General features: G+C 40.7%; 1 protein-coding gene across 3 annotated transcripts; it reads right to left on the bottom strand.

Annotated features, from left to right (window-relative positions):
* Positions 1-9,970: 9,970 nt before the first annotated feature.
* usp18 (ubiquitin specific peptidase 18) lies at positions 9,971-17,667 on the bottom strand. 3 transcript variants are annotated; one of them, XM_086269795.1, is made up of 11 exons: positions 17,446-17,667; positions 16,802-16,998; positions 15,569-15,665; positions 15,308-15,450; positions 15,151-15,230; positions 14,927-15,061; positions 14,395-14,490; positions 13,919-14,080; positions 13,707-13,838; positions 13,493-13,536; positions 9,971-10,519 (listed from the first exon to the last, which is right to left on the bottom strand). In XM_086269795.1, the coding sequence occupies exons 2-11, from the start codon at positions 16,851-16,853 to the stop codon at positions 10,447-10,449; spliced, it is 1,014 nt and encodes a 337-aa protein (XP_086125921.1). In that variant the 5' UTR covers positions 16,854-16,998; positions 17,446-17,667; the 3' UTR covers positions 9,971-10,446. The 3 variants fall into 3 exon arrangements, with proteins under 3 accessions (XP_086125921.1, XP_086125919.1, XP_086125920.1); XM_086269793.1 differs by lacking the exon at positions 16,802-16,998; XM_086269794.1 differs by lacking the exon at positions 16,802-16,998 and having other exon boundaries at positions 9,971-10,516.
* Between the last annotated feature and the right edge of the window lie 361 nt (positions 17,668-18,028).

The following is an 18,028-nucleotide window of genomic DNA, read 5'->3' as shown; positions in this document are numbered from 1 at the left end:
TCGTTTTCAGCTTGACAGCAAGTAGTCCAAAGTAAGGAGCACGGCAGACTACAGGTCCCTTTACACTGTTAAATAAAGCAAGAACTTACAGATCAGATTATGGCAAAGATGAAAATAAATGCGTGCTTTCCTCTTTTTTTTAAATTCATCAGTATTTCTTTGAGAATTAAAATATATACATGTTAGCATTTCCAGAGGTTTTTTCAAAATTTCAAGAAAACTTTTAAGCCATTTATTATTATCTACATCTAAATATGATCTCAATTACTTCATTGTCAACTTAACATGATCGACTGTCAAAGCATCGGTCAATCTGCTCCCTAACATAAGTTTCTTGTAGCCAGTTAGTTTAGAAGGACCTTAAAAATTGCCCTAGAACAAAAGTTCCAGGTTTTTTATTCTTTTCTGAACCATTCATCAATAATTGTTTTAACTGCTTATTCAGTGTGGCGCTTACACCCTGGTCAAGTTGCCAGCTTATCACAGGACTCAATTGATCAACTTCCACTGGAGGGAAGAACGGGCACTTTTTGGCAGTTGGCTCTCAAGCAATAACTCTCCCCTCAGAGGAAAACCGAACTCCCAGTGTGTCCTAGCTGCCCTACGTCGGAGTCCCCTTCTCAGGTGCGCAGTTCACACCTTCCTCAAACCCTCCAACCCTCAGGGCCTGCATAGCGGGGTGCTAACTGGTTTGTCTACTCAGTATTAGCATATGCTAACTCTTCTCTCAATCACAAATATGTTTATTTTATTTTTCTCTAATCCACTAAAGCAACGGTCCCCTTTTTCGTGCCATGGACCGGTTTAATGTCAGACAATATTTTCACAGACCAGCCATTAAGGTGTCGCAGATAAATACAACAAAATAAAATGATACAACCAAGACAAAAACTGTGGTATTTTGTAAATATAATAATAAAAGTGAATTCACTGTGTAATTGTGTAACTTTATTAGCAGCGACCTCCTGAAATGCACCAACAACACTGAGAGTAACATCCTCCTCTCTGCCCCTTAATTCTCTCTGGTTGCTATGGTAAAGTGTAAATATTTCTTTCAAAATAAGACACACAACTACAAAACAAATATGAAGTACATGATAATATATAATTCACCATGAAGCTAAATCAATGAGAGCCCTGTCCTTGTTTCTCTGCAACGAGACGGTCCCACCTGGGCGTAATGGGGGACAATGACACCCAAAGTGTGTTGCTTATGCTCAGTCTGCTCCGCAATCTTGTTTCGGTAGCTGTAACTGCAGAAAACCCCGCTTAACACAGATATGATGTCGGAAATGGCAACAGGGTTTTTAATGCTGTTGTGGCAATCTCGGAGTATTCTGCCAAGACTTTTATCCAGAATACCGGCAAAGTTGATGTCTCGAACATACTTTTAAGGCCGCCATCATTTGTGATCTCAAACAGTTGATCTTCTTCTTGCACAGACATGCTGGATTCCCCCAGTTTATTGACAAATGGGTCGCAGATCAATTCCTTGTCAGCTCGTGCGTCTTTTGTGATTACGAAGTAGCACTCAAACTCTTTTAAATGCAAAGACAGGTGATTGTGCACTAGCTGGGAGAATGACCCCTCAGGCTGAGTCTCTTCCAAACATCCCACCAATGTTTGAAGCATGTCAAATATGCCTCTGTTACACGTTGTCTCCATAAATCCAGTTTGGCTTTAAATGCAGCTACCTTATCTGCCAACTTGAAGACAGTTGTCATTTTCCCCTGAAGGGACAGATTGAGTTCATTTAGTAGGCTGACTACGTCGCATAAGAAATCTAATTTTGCGACCCACCCTTTGTCACTGAAATGTGCTACGAGCGGTAACTGCTTTTCTGAATTCATAATTTCATAATTCAAAAACTCTGGCCAGCGATCTCCCTCGAGATAACCACCTTGCTTCTGTGTGTTTAATGTGGTTAATAACTCTAACAACACAACTGTGTCTCAATGTGCTCTGCTATTTCCTCAATGCGACGAGTGATGGTGCTAGCCGACAGAGGCACCTATGCTATTGTTTTAACCGCCGCCTCTCCGAAAAATTCACAGCAAATATCTTTAGTGGCGGGAAGGATCAATTCTTCACCAATAGTGAATGACTTTTTATCCTAAGCAATACGGTTAACCACCAAGTATGATGCTCTCAGTGCACTTGCATTTGTTGGAGGCCCTCAGTAATTGCTCTTGTCCCTCTTGTTCCCGCTTTTTTCTTTCAAAATACTCCAAAGGCTTGCTTTTTAATGTCGGGTGCTTAGTCTCCAAGTAACGAAGCAGTTTTGAAGGCTTCATTGCCTCATTGGAGAGCCGGTTATTGCAGAGTGGGCTTAGTGGGTGGGAATCACCTGTTGAGACAAATCCATATTTCAAGTAGATCTTTTGGTATTGTCTGTTAAATGCAGCTTTCTTTTTCTTAGTGGTTTTCGTATGCTCTTCTTCTGTCTCCTCACTGGGCATTTTTCCATTTGCAAAGAAACCATCAAAAGATGTCTTTTTTTTACTCATTTTGCTAGCTCGCGGGTTTAATATTAGGGTTAATGTATCTTAACATGCGTCAAGAGTGAGGCATAAATGGAAGTAATGGAGAGAATTCAGTCATTTTCAAAATAAAACACTGTTCAGAGTCAGATAATAAATAAAATGGAACTAATGTAAGTTATTAATTTTTTTCTGTGCGGCCTGGTACCAAAAAAAGAGAATTTATTCTTAACACACGGGAAAAGACCCAGGAAAACCGAGTTAACGATTAAAAACCCTGAAAACTATAAATATCACACCGGGCCACCCCCAGGTCACCGGGGGTCGGGACCACCGCACTAAAGGATAACACAAAGAATTTCTTTAACACATAAACTTTGTCTTGCTAGAAAGTCTAACAAGCGACTTTCAAGTTGAGCCAGCTTCGGGACTACTTTCATTTTTGTAGCAAGAAATACTTGTCAGCTTCTCAAAAAGTCAGATCCTGCTGCATTTTAATAAAGGCAAATACAACTAATGAGGTGTATTAGCAACCGTCAAATTTTCTCCCATGCAGGCACTCCACCAAAGCCCTTCTCATCACACCAGCTAAATGGACGACTGAACTGTCATGTGTAAGCATGAGAAACAGGGATATACTGCACTTATCCTGCGTCCGATCATCCTCTTTCCTGACTTCTGACTCCTCCATGTAAGAAGACCTCTGCATTGTCAATGTGTCTTTGGGCCTGTGTCATAGAGACTGTGTGAGCTATGCCCCGCTTTGCATTCCTCTGCCATCCAACCTCTGTCCAGCCTGGACTTTCCCACAGAACCCTAAACCCTGTGAATGAGAGTAGGCCTTTGTTTCAGGCATTTTTCATCCTGATCCCAGCAACTTCCCCATGGTGGAATGCATCAGGAATGCCAGCGCCAGCTACCTGGCATTAGAGAGTCTTTGTGCGGAAATAGGAGAGGCTGAAGGAGAGAGCAGGTCAAAGAGGTTTGACAATGGATAGCTCACTTCTCAAGGTGCCCAGCCCGTATAGCAGAGTGAGCGAGCAGCAGGACCCGGATCAAATCCCTTAAACATGGAAAAGGGGAAAAGAGTGTCGCTGTCTGCATCGATTCCACTGCAGGTTTTTCAACAGCTCGACAAATTATTAACTGAAACGCTGGTGGAGCAACGAATAAACAAACACAGCTGAAATGTATCTGTGTGTGTGCAGCAGTTAACAGGTTGTTGTGACCTTATCACTCGCTGAGAGCTGGATCGGTAAAGCAGCGGTTAGCCTCAAGGTGCAATTCCAGTCATTCCTGTAGACTGAGACAGATGAGGGAGGATTTTAAGTTGAAGGATGCCATGAGAAGATGAAGGTTTATTATGATACTATCACATGTTTAGATGAGTTTTTTTTTTTTCAAGTCAACGAGTCAAAACAGGAATTTGTTTTTTTACTTTTGGCTTTCATATTCAATTCTTTTGTAAAGCACCTCAAAACAAAAACACAACTTTCATTTTGATGATCAAAGCTGGCTTTGAGGAGGGGCGCTCACACGCAGACAGTTACCGGGACTCATCAGTAAAGCCATTTCAACTGTAACATGAGCAGTCTGACTTCTGAGACAACGGCTGATCATCCCTGGATCCTGAGTCTGATGATAAGGAGACAAGATAAGGCGCTAACTGAAGGGTAACGACAGACTTATGAAGGGTGGGCCATCAGGTCATGTATCCCCTATATGTCGAGCCCGCAATTATCAAGGGGCCTCGGGGTCACCTTCTGTTAGGGCCAGCTCCTCTCAGCTGGAAGTCCACTTCTTAATATAAATGACCTGAGAAATAACTGAGAATGAATAGCCGCTAAATATTGGTGTCACTTACCATTTTGAGTCAGATGAAAGCGGATCAACCCCAGCGCCAGCTCTGCTCCAAGCCAAACCTTGAACCGCACTTTTCTTTGCTGCTCCCTTGTAGCACTTTGACTGTCCAACAACCCTTTTTCCTAGAAAACCTAGCAGATGTTCATTTTATTACAATATTCGATTGCCAAGAATCTTGGGGAGGACAACTGAACACGGGAAGAGAGAGGCAAACGCTGTCTGGACCGGACTCCCCCTCCCCTTCTTCCTCCTGAGAGGAAATTTTATGGACTCACCAGGAAAGATAAGACCTCTTCCTTGACATGACCGCTCATGCAGCAGAACTCACTGAAGCGCATTCACAAATCTTCAACACGTTTAGAGTTCACGTCAACCTTTTGGTCATTTTATATACAGACTTTTCTTTTTATGAATGCAAACTAATTTTCAGTTCAGTCTTTTGCTGCTTTATCTCATTAATACTTTTTTTGTATGACCGAAAAAATCTAAGTCATGCAGCAGACATTTGTCTTCAGTTCTTGTTTGCTATTTACAAAAGCAGACTTCACCATGGTCACCAGGGCCTGCAAGTTGAACACGACAGAGAGAGAGAGAGAGAGAAAAAAAAGAGTATCATTTCCTATTTGAAACCTCATTACATAACCATAGAATGGCTGTGCGAGCCCGCTCGTCAGTCCCAAAGCATCAAAAGATTTGCTGCTAGATAGGTTACACAGGAGCATGACGAGGCTTGTTAAAGGGTCTCGGGGTTGACATTATGGAGGAAATGTCTTTGCTAACAAATACATCTCAAAGGGGCGTATTCCTGCAATTTAAACCAACCGCTATTCACAATCTGTTGTGGACCAAAAAAAGAAGAAGTGCAAAGAGATGGTGCATGAATTGGTTCCTTTTTTAAGGCTGTAAAAATATAACCAGATGGTGAAACATGTAAATTCTGAATGAAAACAGCTCCAGCACAGCTGCGAAAACAAGCCTCAGTAAATAATGCAGTCACAAATTTGGTGAGAGGTGAACCTGTTGCATCCATTTACTCTTACAAGTTAAAATGTCAGGGTAAATGGGTAATCAGCATTCAAATTGTGTGATTACTAGAAAACACAGTTAAAAAAAAAAAAAAACATCTAAGGGTGTGTGACTTACAGGTTAAAACTAGTCTGTGAGATGGCCATGGCTCAACTGAAACTAACTTGACTAATGCATTTTTTGTATTTATTTTAAGCTGACCATACTCATTGTAATAAACTAAAATATAACTACAAAAAGGCTCACTAGGTCTCAGTCACGTGGCCTAGTGGCAACCTTTAATCAGGAGGAAAAAATGTGTATTCTCGACTGGAGCAGCTGGCTGAAAGATTCACAAAGAGGGTGTCGAGCCAAATAAGCTCCCTGTGATTGCTTCAGTCAAAATCAGACTGCCACAGTAACTGTTAATTGGCATGTAAGACTCCAACTGAGTGCTTGCCATCTACTGACTGAGCAACAATGAAATGGAGAGGATTCCCCTTCAAAGTAAGAGCTGCCACCAACATATCAAAAAGGTCTCAGACAAAATATTATGCTTCAAACTCACCCTTGGTGACTCTAAGCACAAAAACTAAGATAACGTAAAAGGAAGTTAACTAACTAGCCTACTAGAACCTATGTGGGAAAAAAAATCATTTCCCACTAAACTTAACTGGTTGTGCCACTCTTGGCATCAACAATTACAAAGAAGTGTTTATGTTAACTGTCAAGTTATCAAGTCAACTAGGCTACTTTTTTTTATTGTAGAATGATTTAATTCAGTCGTATTGGAGGGTTTTCTAGTGTGAATGGCTTGTTTAAGGTCATGCAAAAGCATTTCAATCAGATTTAAGTCAGGACTTTGACTAGGCCACTCCAAAACCTTCATTTTTGGGTTAAGAGGTGGTGGACTAGCTGGTGTGTTTTGGATCATCGTCCTTCTGCATAACCCAAGTGAACTTGTGCTTCTGGGCACAAATGGATGGACTTTCAGATTTAAGGATTTTCTGGTTTTCTTCATGGTTCCATCAATCAAGTCACCCAGGTCCTGAACAGAGATGGACAGTAATGTGTTACAAGTAACGCGTTACTGTAATCTGATTACTGTTTTCAAGTAACAAGTAAGAGATTACTATTGCAAAAAAAGTAATTAGATTACTGTTACTTTTCCATAAGCACGCTGCGTTAGTGCGTTACTAAACCGTGATTTTGTTTGCAAGAGTGTCTCATGACAATGACGTAAGCACGTGCAACCTTTGTTTTAACAGACGTGTGCATAATTAAATGATGTTGCATATAATTTATGCCTTGATGCAATGTGCATAAAGTTAAAAGGTTAAAACTAATAAAACAAGTTTTTTAAAAGAGACTTTTTCATTTGATTACATTTTATATGATGGATTATGCAGAAAAAGTAGAATTGGGCTTAAGATCTATTGCTTTATTACCTATTCAGGTTGTGTAACATGAATTACTTTTTCTGAGAAGTAATCAGTAATTAGTTACTGATTACTTTTTTCAAGCAACTTGACCAACGTTGGTCCTGAAGGAGCAAAGCAGCTCCAGCCCACCACACAACCACCATGTGTGACTGTGTGACTGTTGGGGTCAAGGGTGGGTGGGGGAATACTTTTTCAGATAGCGCTAAGAGTTGGTTTTTACAGAAACGGTGGAACAAGACCTCCTTGTTGTATTCACATCAAACAATTTTGGGTTCCCAAATTGAACATTTAAGATCTACCACCCCCAACCAGTTGCAGCAGATTGTCATCCCTTCCTGAGGCTGCCTGTGCTGTAGGCTTCTTCCTGTTAAAAGGAAGTTTTTCCTTCCCACTGTCTCCAAGTGATTGATAAAAGAGTGTTATTTGATTGTTGGGGTTTTAAATGTATTATTTTGTGGGGTTTACCTTACAACATAAAGCATCTTGAGGTGACTGTTCTTGTCATTTGGAAGTATATAATAAAAGGGAAACAGAAAAATAAAAGTGTGTGTGTGTGTGTGTGTGTGTGTGTGTGTGTGTGTGTGTGTGTGTGTGTGTGTGTGTTGGGGGTGGGGGTACGAGCAATCAAATATTATGTCCACTTTTGTGCCACCCCAGTTTAGAATGCTTAGTGCTAGTATGTTTCTGTTCACTGGTTAATGATATGTATATATATGTCAGGGATATGATCGAGTCATTAGTAGGGGGTGCAATAAATAATCAGGCAGGGTCTAAATCAGCCATCTAGCATGAAAAACCAATAATGACATATCAAAATAATTGTGTATTTAAGTATTTTAAGAGTTGCTGATTCTAAATGACCCCACAGACTGATAATCTGGCAACACAACAAACTAAAGCTGAAGCTATGGGATTGCCAGGTTTGCAGTTCACTAAATGAGACGAAACTTTTGTGCAATTCAGTTTCGGTTTTGATCAAAATATTGGACAGACAGACATAGATGTGTTGGTAACGTGGCTAAAAAGGCAAGTAAAAAAAGGAATTGCAGCTTTTGTGTCTATTAGAGTTTGCCCACAGTTCAGCTTAACTGCTTCCTCGCCGATCTCTCTGACCTTTCTTGGCAGAAAAGCATGAGCGACGTTCTTTGATAAGTGACGTGAAGTGGCGATCGAACAAAAGAAAGGCTGTGAGATTTGTTTGCGCGCTTGCTTTAAAAAGCATATATGAACACATATCAAAGCAGTCACATGCATTTATCTAAGCCTGTGAAATCTTCCACACACACACAAAAAAGGGAAAATTTAAGAGTGCTTCTCAAATAGCCAAATTCCACACATCACAGTAGTGTGCTCACCTAGTAACTGGTAAACACACATCAACAATGACTTAAAAGCATTAATGAACTTCGATATATTCTCCAAAAGAAACACTGAACACCCCAGAGGAGTATCGTGCCTTCTGCTCTGGCCTACGTGCCTAATGGCACTGGGTAACAAGCACCGTCATTCCTTCAGAAACTATATGCCAGCATGAGATGGCCTTGGCTGCCTGGGTAACACCTGACCAAAATAAATGGCTAAAAACTTAATTGCAGAGATTATGATCGGCCATAAAAGTATGAGTAAATGCATGCAGGGATCTAAGCTCAAGCAAACAATAAAGCCAAAGACCTCACGCATTTCTGCTTGAAAAAAAAAGAAAAGAAAAGAAAGACGTCCGGTCGTTCAGACTTTACAGCCCAAAGGTGCCCTGGATGCGTCATGCTGTTGCACTCTTTAGCACCTGTGATGTGGTCAAAGTCAATGTGGGGGCGGACAGGTGCTCATCCAACATGCGCTTTGCACATGGTCTTACAACATGAATAATTAATCAAAACCCTAAACACAAAAGGGAAGAAGCCGTTCTCTGGAAATGGAGAAACAAAACGGATGTACATACCAAATGTGACTTTTACTCAACACACTATTATAAGGCTGTGGTACGGTTGCAGTAAATTAACACAATGTTGAGGTTTTCCAGTTTAGAAAGAAATGTGCTGTCTTTTTTCTTCTTCTTCGTCTTCTTGTAAGTTACTGGCAGCTTAGGTTTGCCAATCTGAATGGCAACAAATGAAATGTCATTCTGATTTTATAGATTAAACTGCCAATTTAATATGCTAATAGTTAATAATAGCACATAATAGTTAAATAGGTTCTGCAGGAGGAGCTACAGAACTGAGATCTTCATCATACGACTGCATTTTATATTTATCACAAGATTATAAATCCATTTTGTTTATGGGGTCAGCAGTCACAGCAGAGAAGCCCAATCCACAAGACGTCAAACCCCTACCCCAGGCCTGGCTCCAGGGTGGGACCCTAGCAACCACATCCTGGACAGGGTAAACTGGTCCCTTGAGCTTCTGCTCTAGGGCACACAAATCCCCCCCAACATGATAAAGTGATGATTCATGACTACTTGAGGGACATGGATACAACAAAGACAAACCCCATTTCAATCTGATCAGCAAACAGACGCCTTATTTACACATCTGGAAGCATTTCTTGCCAGCGGCTAATACTCTTTGAGTTTATCACTCGGTGCATTTATAGCTCAATAAATTACTGATCTGAGTTCTTCTTCCGACACTGGCATTGTGCAACAGATTAACACAAACCCTGCACGGTGATGCTTGTAAATATAAGTAGCTGATGTTTTCAGCTCATTTTAATCATCTGCGGCGGCAGGATTTCTAAAGGTGATTTTGCACTTTAGTCAGAGGAAGAGTCATACGGATCTCACAAATGCAGCAATAAACGGCTGACCATATCTGTGACACTGACTCAACTCAAGACCTGTCCCCGGGGTGTGTGCTGCAAGTAGGAGAACGTATACCCTGTATGCAGAAACCATCGAGATGACTAAGCATGAAGCCTGCTGCCTCTGGCACCGTGTAGACATGTTCCATTCTGTCAGAGCTCTGCAGCACATAGGCACTGTTTCACACGGTCAACCCCCCCCCCAACCACCTCTTGGCCAACACAATGGGAATTTTAGTGGCTCAGTTATACCAAGCACTGGCTGCAACTGCAGTGTTTTTGGTCCTCTCAGGTAATTCACATACACACACGCACACACATATGTATGTATGTATGTATGTATGTATGTATGGTTTGGAGCATTAAATACATAACATAATGGGAGGTTTAATACCCAAGCATAGTTTTAATAGTGGTTAAATAGACAGAATACATAAAATAAAAGATGATTGTGTCACCCAAATGAGAAAAAAATGCATCGAGTGTTCTTCAAGAATGACTCATAAACAGCTATATCAGGAAAATGCACACCAGATCTCAATGCAGGTATTTCCCCAAACAGCAAATATCTCAGCTAAGCAGTCACTTCAGACCAACCCCCCAGTACCAGTGAGTGTGTTCACAGTGTGTGTGGTCTGAGATGGAAAACCCTTTCCTGTATAAAGTCTTCAACGCCACCTACTGGTTAAGAGAAATTCATTTGCTGGTTGAGCTCAGTGAGATCAGGAAAAAATATAGACTATAAAACCTTTCACATTGTGGAAAAAGGTCAGAAATTCCCATGAAATACTTCCATAAAATCAATGCATTCCATATTTTATTGCACCATGTCCCCTGATTTCTTTGCACCCATCCACTCAGCCAGAAAGTTCAGGCCGTGGCCTCCATTCTTCTGAATCTCTTCTGTACATTAACATGTACGCCGTTCTACTGCAACAAAAGAAGAAGAAAGAAAACAATGAAGCATTCTTATATAGCAAACGGCAACATAAATAAGGAAGGAAGAAAAGGAAACCATGATGGCATTTTCAATTCACATGACAGGAAAAGTGAAACTAAAACTTCCAGGTGTTTTCCAGAAACCAGCTTGTTGTTCAAAGACAAGACAACATAACGGACATGACGGATTTCCTCTGTTTAGGGGTTCAAAAGTTTGAGAGTGTTCGTGGCGAAAAACACAATCACAATCAAGACCACGGAGCAGAGAATAAGACTTTGTCTAAAAATCTAAAGCTCCTTCTGCAAGGAGAAAGATGAAAGCTCCATTATGTCAGCAGGAGTCAAGCAAATGGGGCTTTAAATGTTATTATTAAAATCTCTGATTTAACTCTGAAAAGAAGTGGAAGCCAGTTAAAGTGTGATAAAATGGGAGTCACATGTTTGGTTACTCCTTGCTCTAGGCATGGCTGTTGTTTTACAGGGAGTTTTTGAAGGTGAGAGCCCGAATGCAGAGAATTCTCTGAACAGATCTCCTTCATATTTCTCTGAACTATTTTAACTGTAGGAAACATGAATGGTGAAGTCACTAAGCACCTCATAGTTGCATTCTTTCTAACAGTCAGCAGGGGCGACTCTTCTGGATGCAGAAGAGCAGGGTTGTCGGTGTCATTTTACAGCCCACATTGATCTTAAGTGTGTCGGAGAAGTGAACCTGCCCTTACTGTCAGTGTAAAAAAGTTTAATTAGCCAGTTAATCCCTGAAATATCTCAATATAAGAAAAAGAGGTGCAATTCCAACAGTATTTCCTCAATTTTTCTATGTGATAAAGACATGAAATAAATCTGTCAGTACTATCAGTTCTGGTAGCTCATTGCTCACACTGTCCTGTAATTATGAAACAGAAAGTTTGCGTTAATTCACCGAGGATACTTTTTCATTTAGTTCTTTTTCAGTAGGAAAAATTGTAAAATTTGTGAAAATACAGTTAAAATTCTGAAATGTACATCCTCCTTCACATTTTCTAAAACTGTCCAGTGGGAGTCTTTGCCAGGCCGATTCTGGCCCTCGGGCCTTATTTTTGAGAAAAATGATGGCGCTATGATGATGTGTGACCTTCCAGTAGAGGTCCCAACTAAACAGGGAATATCAGGGAGAGGGATAAGCACATATCCCGATTCATCTGGACCAAAAAGTGTAAAGTATTTAACGACGCAGCTGCCAGTTTGACATATGAGGCTAGGTGAACTAGGCCTAAACGATACAGCTTAACAGGTATAATGCCATTTTGGAGTAACACAACAAACTAAGAACTAAATAATTTCAAAACTGTGTCCTTTGAACTGGACAGAAAGGACATTTATGGGCAGATTTGTCATTTTTTCTTAAAAGAGATAAAAGAAAAAAATGATGATGCACAACTATTAAAGATCGCCATGGCTGCAGGTAAACAAACAAACAAAGAAAGCTTAATGGTAGCTTCAGAAGATGTCTTTTCATAAATATAGCAAATTCAATGTGATCAACAGAAAAAGTGACTTTTGCTCTTCAACTGCAGGGGATGGAAGGACATATAAACTAGAGGAAATGGGACGGTTATAAATAGATGGACTGCTGCAGGTTCTTCCTGCAAACTAAATGTAGGTGCTCTGATAATAATAGATGAATATCCTTGGAAAAAGTGGAAGACTAAAAACTAAAGGTTGTTTTTTGGGGGGGGGTTTGTATAGTGTTAATTCTGCGGCACGCACTGTCTGGTTAGCTCTGTCACCTCACAGGAAACAGGTCTTGGTTTGAATCCACCGGCTGAAGAATTAAACCTTTCTGTGTGGACACTGCTTGTGCAGAGAGGAGGAACCTTCAGAAACATTTTTTTAAAAACCATCACATCCTCCTGGCTCTCAGCTGTACAACCTCTTGCCCTTTAGTAGGCGCTACAGATCCCTCAAATCAAAGAAAGGCCGACTCTGAAGCAACTACCGCCTTATCTTCCACTGCTGCAATAATTTCCCTTCTGTGTAATATAAGCCAACTCAGCGAGCAGTGTCTTACATTTTTGGTCACTGAACTCGTTCCTTCTTTTTTTATTTACTGTGCAAATGACTATTTGTTTTTTGTTTTTTTCTCTTTGCATCTGTAAGTGCAGCCATGTAATTTATTTACACACAAAAACATACGATAAAAGACTTCTAATTCTAAAACTAGACATCACGTCCGATCCACACCTCAGTGACGCATTTTTCCCAAAAACTAAGACCACGACTAGCGAAATGCTGAAAATAATGCGTTGAAATGTCTGACCTCATCGTGGCTACATCCTTCAGCCTGTGGTCTCTCCACACTTTCCTCTTTAAGAACAACACACTGACATTTTGACACAGTCGTGAGTTAGATGAGACTTTTGATATCACTCTCACGTCTGTGCCAGTTGAAAGAAGCTACTGGGATGTTTGTTCAGCCTTCGCCATCGTCATCTTGGCATTTTGAGGGTGGATCTGACTGAAAAACTGAGAAACCACACAGTCATATGGCAACAGCCTGTTAAAATAAAGCAGGCCTTTACTGTGACTCTAATGCGGATCATAACTTAACCAACAGCCTGTTTTATTCAGTAAAGTAGAAAGTAGCACTAATGTCTCCAGGAAAGCGTTTCTGAAGTCTTTTTGCAACCAGGTGAGTCAAAATAAAACAGATTTAAGGTGCTTCGGTGTCATTCGATCATTTATGTACAGTCTATTATTTATGTACCAAGTAGCTGGTGACAGGATGGCAAAAAATCTAATGTTTTCAAAGTCTTACTACCTCCTTGCTCCAGATATTCAGACCAGAATCAGACTGACTAGGTTAAAATGTGTCCTCATTAAGCTTTGATGAGCCATTTCCAGCTGCTGTAGACAGCTTCATGTTTATGAGTGTAAAATGTGTGAGAGGACTTCATGACCCCAGTCAGAAACTGGGCATTTTACCTGTGTCGTCCTCCATATGTTCTCTGCACTTCTTCCCAGGAGGTCTGTGGATTTGAATGAGAATCAGACAGAAAATTCATCAGAAATTGGCAATTCAATAAAAAGCACAGAGGGTGAAAAAGTTACATCCCTCTCTCCCTTTGATATCTGCAGATACTTTCACATCAAACTGTATACTGCGATTATTTGTAATTATTTTTTAGATCCGATGTACCTGCTGTACGTGGCTATCATCTGCATAGTACCAGCACTTGTTCTCCCTGTGGCGGACGTAAGCAGTATAGTGCCCAAACATTGCATAACCAGAGTGCACGACCACTGCGTACAAGGTGTACCTGCACTCATTCTGGAAGAAAAACAAATAAATAATCAGAGTATTCACAAGCAAAAGATGCAATATTCACGTAAAAAAGAATTCAGACGTACCTGTGCAAAGTTTTTGGAGAACACATCTTGGAGACTCTGGGAGAAATCAAAGGTTTCTGGGAAAGGAACCCTGCAGTCAAGTTTGTGTGTGGAACCGCGGCTGTTCCGAAATCGCTTCAGGTTCATGCACAAGATACGAGGCAGTGAGAGGAGTTTGACACCCTGAACAAAACAAATGAGTGAATGTGAGTTCATGATTATGCTGGCAAATATGTTTCACCCACCCACTCTCGTCCACTCATCCCACTCAGCCCTTTAAATATGTTTTTCTTTCCTCAAAGATATTTTTATTAGATTGAAGCAATGAAGAAAAATAGATACACACAGATTTGTTATACAACAAGCAATTAGATTTCACAATGATTGTTTGAGCTGACACGATAGAATACAGATTAATGACACATTCACATATCTTGTAATTGATTTCATCAGAGCCTTTTCAATGTGTTGGAGGGCGATTTAAACCCGAGTCTCACCTGTCTGGATGGGTTCTTAGTTCCACAGTGTGCACAAAAGCAGGAGTTTATGCCCTTGAGCTCCTGATGCTCAAAGAAAGAGTTCATGCAGCCCTCCTGAAAATATGACAAACGTAACAAAATAAATAGTGAGTAAAATAAACAGTGACAATGCAATACAGCTAAGGTTTGTAACCTAACAAGTCATATGTCATTCATTTGATCTTTTATGAGTGGTTCTGTGCTGGACTATTTGCTGGTGACTCTGATTTTTGTAATCCTAATAAACTTGTGCATTTTCTCCCTCTTTACACTTGTGTTGTGTGGATTTATAAAATCTCCCCCTCCATGTAATACTTCCCAGTCGAAAATGCTGTATTTTATTACACCCATATGATTGGATCAGGATTGGCTAAAATCTTTGGCTTCAATAAACTGTAAAAATTTGAGATTTTAAGATACGGCCTCCAATAAAAGGGAAAAAATAACAAACAGAGATAGTGTGTTTCCCAACAGTTTTAGTATTCTTAAACAAAAGAAGAAGAAGACCCACAAGAGAGTTGTCGTCCTCCTTTACATAAAGCGGCAGGCTGAGCATGTAGCTGGTTTCAGTTTGGATGGAGTTGCACTTTAAACACTGCAGGTGTGTCTCCACTGAAATCTTGTACAGATCCTGAATTTCCCCAGCCTTTCAGAGAGGGCAAATGCAAACAAACACTGTTGCAGATAACACATGCAGAAATGAATAATATTAGAGTAGTTTGATCGCAGTCCAACCAGAACTCTGTTGTCCATCTGCTGGTGAATGAAGTTGAGAATCGAGAGGAACACCTCATCTGCATCATGCTGCACATTAACTGTAAAGCATCATTAGAAGGTGTGAAATAAGACACATCGGCAGGAGGTATTTTCTCTGCAAAAGCATGGCTCTTACGTCGAAAGTGGTTTTGGTCCAGACAGTGGAGGAAGTCACGATGTGGAGCGAGCTGAGGGAGGTCACCCCGCATGGCCTCAAGAACTCTCTTTAGATGCAGCGCGACATTACGAGCATCTCCTCTCGCACCAGCTACATCCCACCTTTTAAAATTCATAAAAGCTTGTTAATATTGTAAACAGCCTTAGGATTTCCACAGTAAGTGGCACTACAACATCACTGAGTCAAGATGAAAGCAGCTGTAGTAATTCGTGTGATTACCTTTCTAGCAGTTCTGCTATTTCCCAGGTAGCAGAGAAAGTCTGCAGCAAGCTGTTCACACAGCATGATAGACAATAGTTGGAGAGGCCTCTCATCCCTGTAAGAGTAACAAGGGTTAAATAACAGCCTGTGACACCGTGAATCAACCCACCAGAGCACCAGCGGGTGTGTGCATGTGTGAAAATAAATAAAAATGGAAAAGCACAGTCAGCTGTGGAGAACCCCGCATTTTTGATATATATTCTATTAAAATAGCAAATCATGGTTTTAGAGATCACAGAGCATGAGGCTTGTTCGGTTTATTAGTTTTAGGCCCCGTGTTGAGCAGATGTGGAGCAAGTTGACTTCACTTCACACAGACTCACGGTCAGTATTTTGGTTTCTGTGTCACTGAAATATGCCTGACCTGAAGGTCAAATGCAACAACAGACAAAAGAGCATTTATGAATCAGTCATAAATTTATGAGGCTTAAAGAGTTCTTTTGAGGTGCAGAAATCCTTTAAAGGTTTGTTAAACAGCATTACCACCTCCTTAACAACCCAGTATGATAAATATGAGTAAATATGAACATGAATATGATCAGTTATATGACTATTAGCATAGTTTAAACAGATCAGCCAGTAAATGATTAGATTATACAGTCACCAGACACTTTATTAGGTACACCTTTTCAACTGCATGTTAATTCATATATCTGATCAGCCAATTACATGTCGGCAGCTCAGAGCATTTAGACATGTAGACGTGGTCGAGTCGACCTGCTGAAGTTGAAACAGAGTTACAGAGTGGGAAACAAAGGTGATTTTAGTGACTTTTAACATGGCATGGTTGTTAGTCTGAGTGTTTCAGAAACTGCTGATATACTGGGATTTTCCCACACGGCCATCCCTAGAGTTTACACTGTAAAGTTTGATGTCAGAGGTCATAAGAGAACGACCAGACTGCTTCAAGCCGATTAGAAGAGTAGAAACAGCAACTCAAATATTCACTAAAATTAGGTAACCAAAATGAAACTGAGGCTATACTTCACACGCTTCACCAAAATTGGACAATACATAACTGGAAAAACGTTTTCTAGTCAGATGAGTCTTGATTTCTGCTGCGTGAAAGCATGGCTTTTCCTGCCTGCCCTGTATCAACAGTTCAGGCTGCTGGTGGAGAGGGAGTAATGTGGGGGGTATTGTCTTTGGCCCTATAGCACCAGCTGAGCATCATTTAAATCCACAGCCTACCTGAGTGTTGTTGCTGACCATGTCCATCTCTTAATGACAACCGTGAACCCATCTTCTGATACCTGCCTCGGGCAGGTTAACGCACCATGTCGCAAAGCTCAAATCATCTCAAACTGGTTTCTTGAACGTGACGATGAGTTCACTGTAGCCTACTCAAATGGCCTCCACGGTCACCAGTTCTTAATCCAGTAGAGCACCTTTGGGATGTGGTGGAACAGAGATCCCCATTATGGATGCAAAGCCAACAGATTTGGAGCAAATGTGCGATGCTGTCATGTGAGGAAAGATTCCAGCGCCACCAAGGTGTACCTAACAAAGTGGCTGTGAGCGCATTTTTGGCACACTGTGCACTACATTACTCATGATTGTTCATGACCGAAAAAGCACTACAGCTTTAGAAAGTTAACTGACTAAAATAATTTTTCCTATCTGTGAATAAAACTTGACTTCAAAATTGTTCCGTTTTTATTTACTGTGAAATTAATAACGAGTGCGTCTACGAATCGTTGAGGAGCTTTAATCGTATTTAACAAGCATCTCGTGCATTTCGCTGAAGTAGGACCTTTAAACTAGTATTTATAGTTCTCAAGCAAACAGGAAATAATATAAAAACATCACCATCGGGTTGAGAATGATCCACTTACTATATAAGTGATTCTCCAGAGTAAGTCTAGAAAAGAAATGGCAGATCCCAGTAGACATCAGTGCAGCCTTCTGCTCTTCTTCAGGGTCTCAGGACGGTCACTAAACCAACAGAGGGTCGAGCGTTTGTTGTACTTCACCCCACTGTAAACATCAGCGCCACAGAAACAGTTCCCAGCAGCAGTTTCATTTTACAGCTTTCTCTTCGCTTTGCTGGAAACGAAACTCACAAACTGTCATGCGCAAACCGGCTGGAACTATGACGTCGACATGTTACGGCGATCACGTCGGCGCTTATTAGCTACACAGAATTGGTGACACACGCGTCCAGATTATCTCCACAGTCACAGGCAGTACTCTGTACTCGAATACTTAAGTATTCCCACTGTGTGCAACTTTATAATAATACTTCTCACCTGTACCCAGGGGCGTGTCCAAAGAGGGGGGCAATGAGTGACCCCAGCCCCACTTTAAAAATGTGATTAAACTAATGTGACTTCCACTTTTTTTTTTTAAAAAAAAGGCCCCTAATTTTTTTTTACATGCATGCAGAACTTTATGAATTACAGATAATATATTCTAAAT

This window comes from Aulonocara sp. 'chitande type north' Nkhata Bay, linkage group LG17 (genome assembly GCF_057382095.1).
Source record: "Aulonocara sp. 'chitande type north' Nkhata Bay isolate Kocher_YH1m ecotype deep benthic linkage group LG17, A_spYH_male_GT1.1, whole genome shotgun sequence".
Taxonomy (NCBI): domain Eukaryota; kingdom Metazoa; phylum Chordata; class Actinopteri; order Cichliformes; family Cichlidae; genus Aulonocara; species Aulonocara sp. 'chitande type north' Nkhata Bay.
The sequence above is the reverse complement of the archived record's forward strand: the minus strand, read 5'-3'. Positions and strand labels throughout refer to the sequence as shown.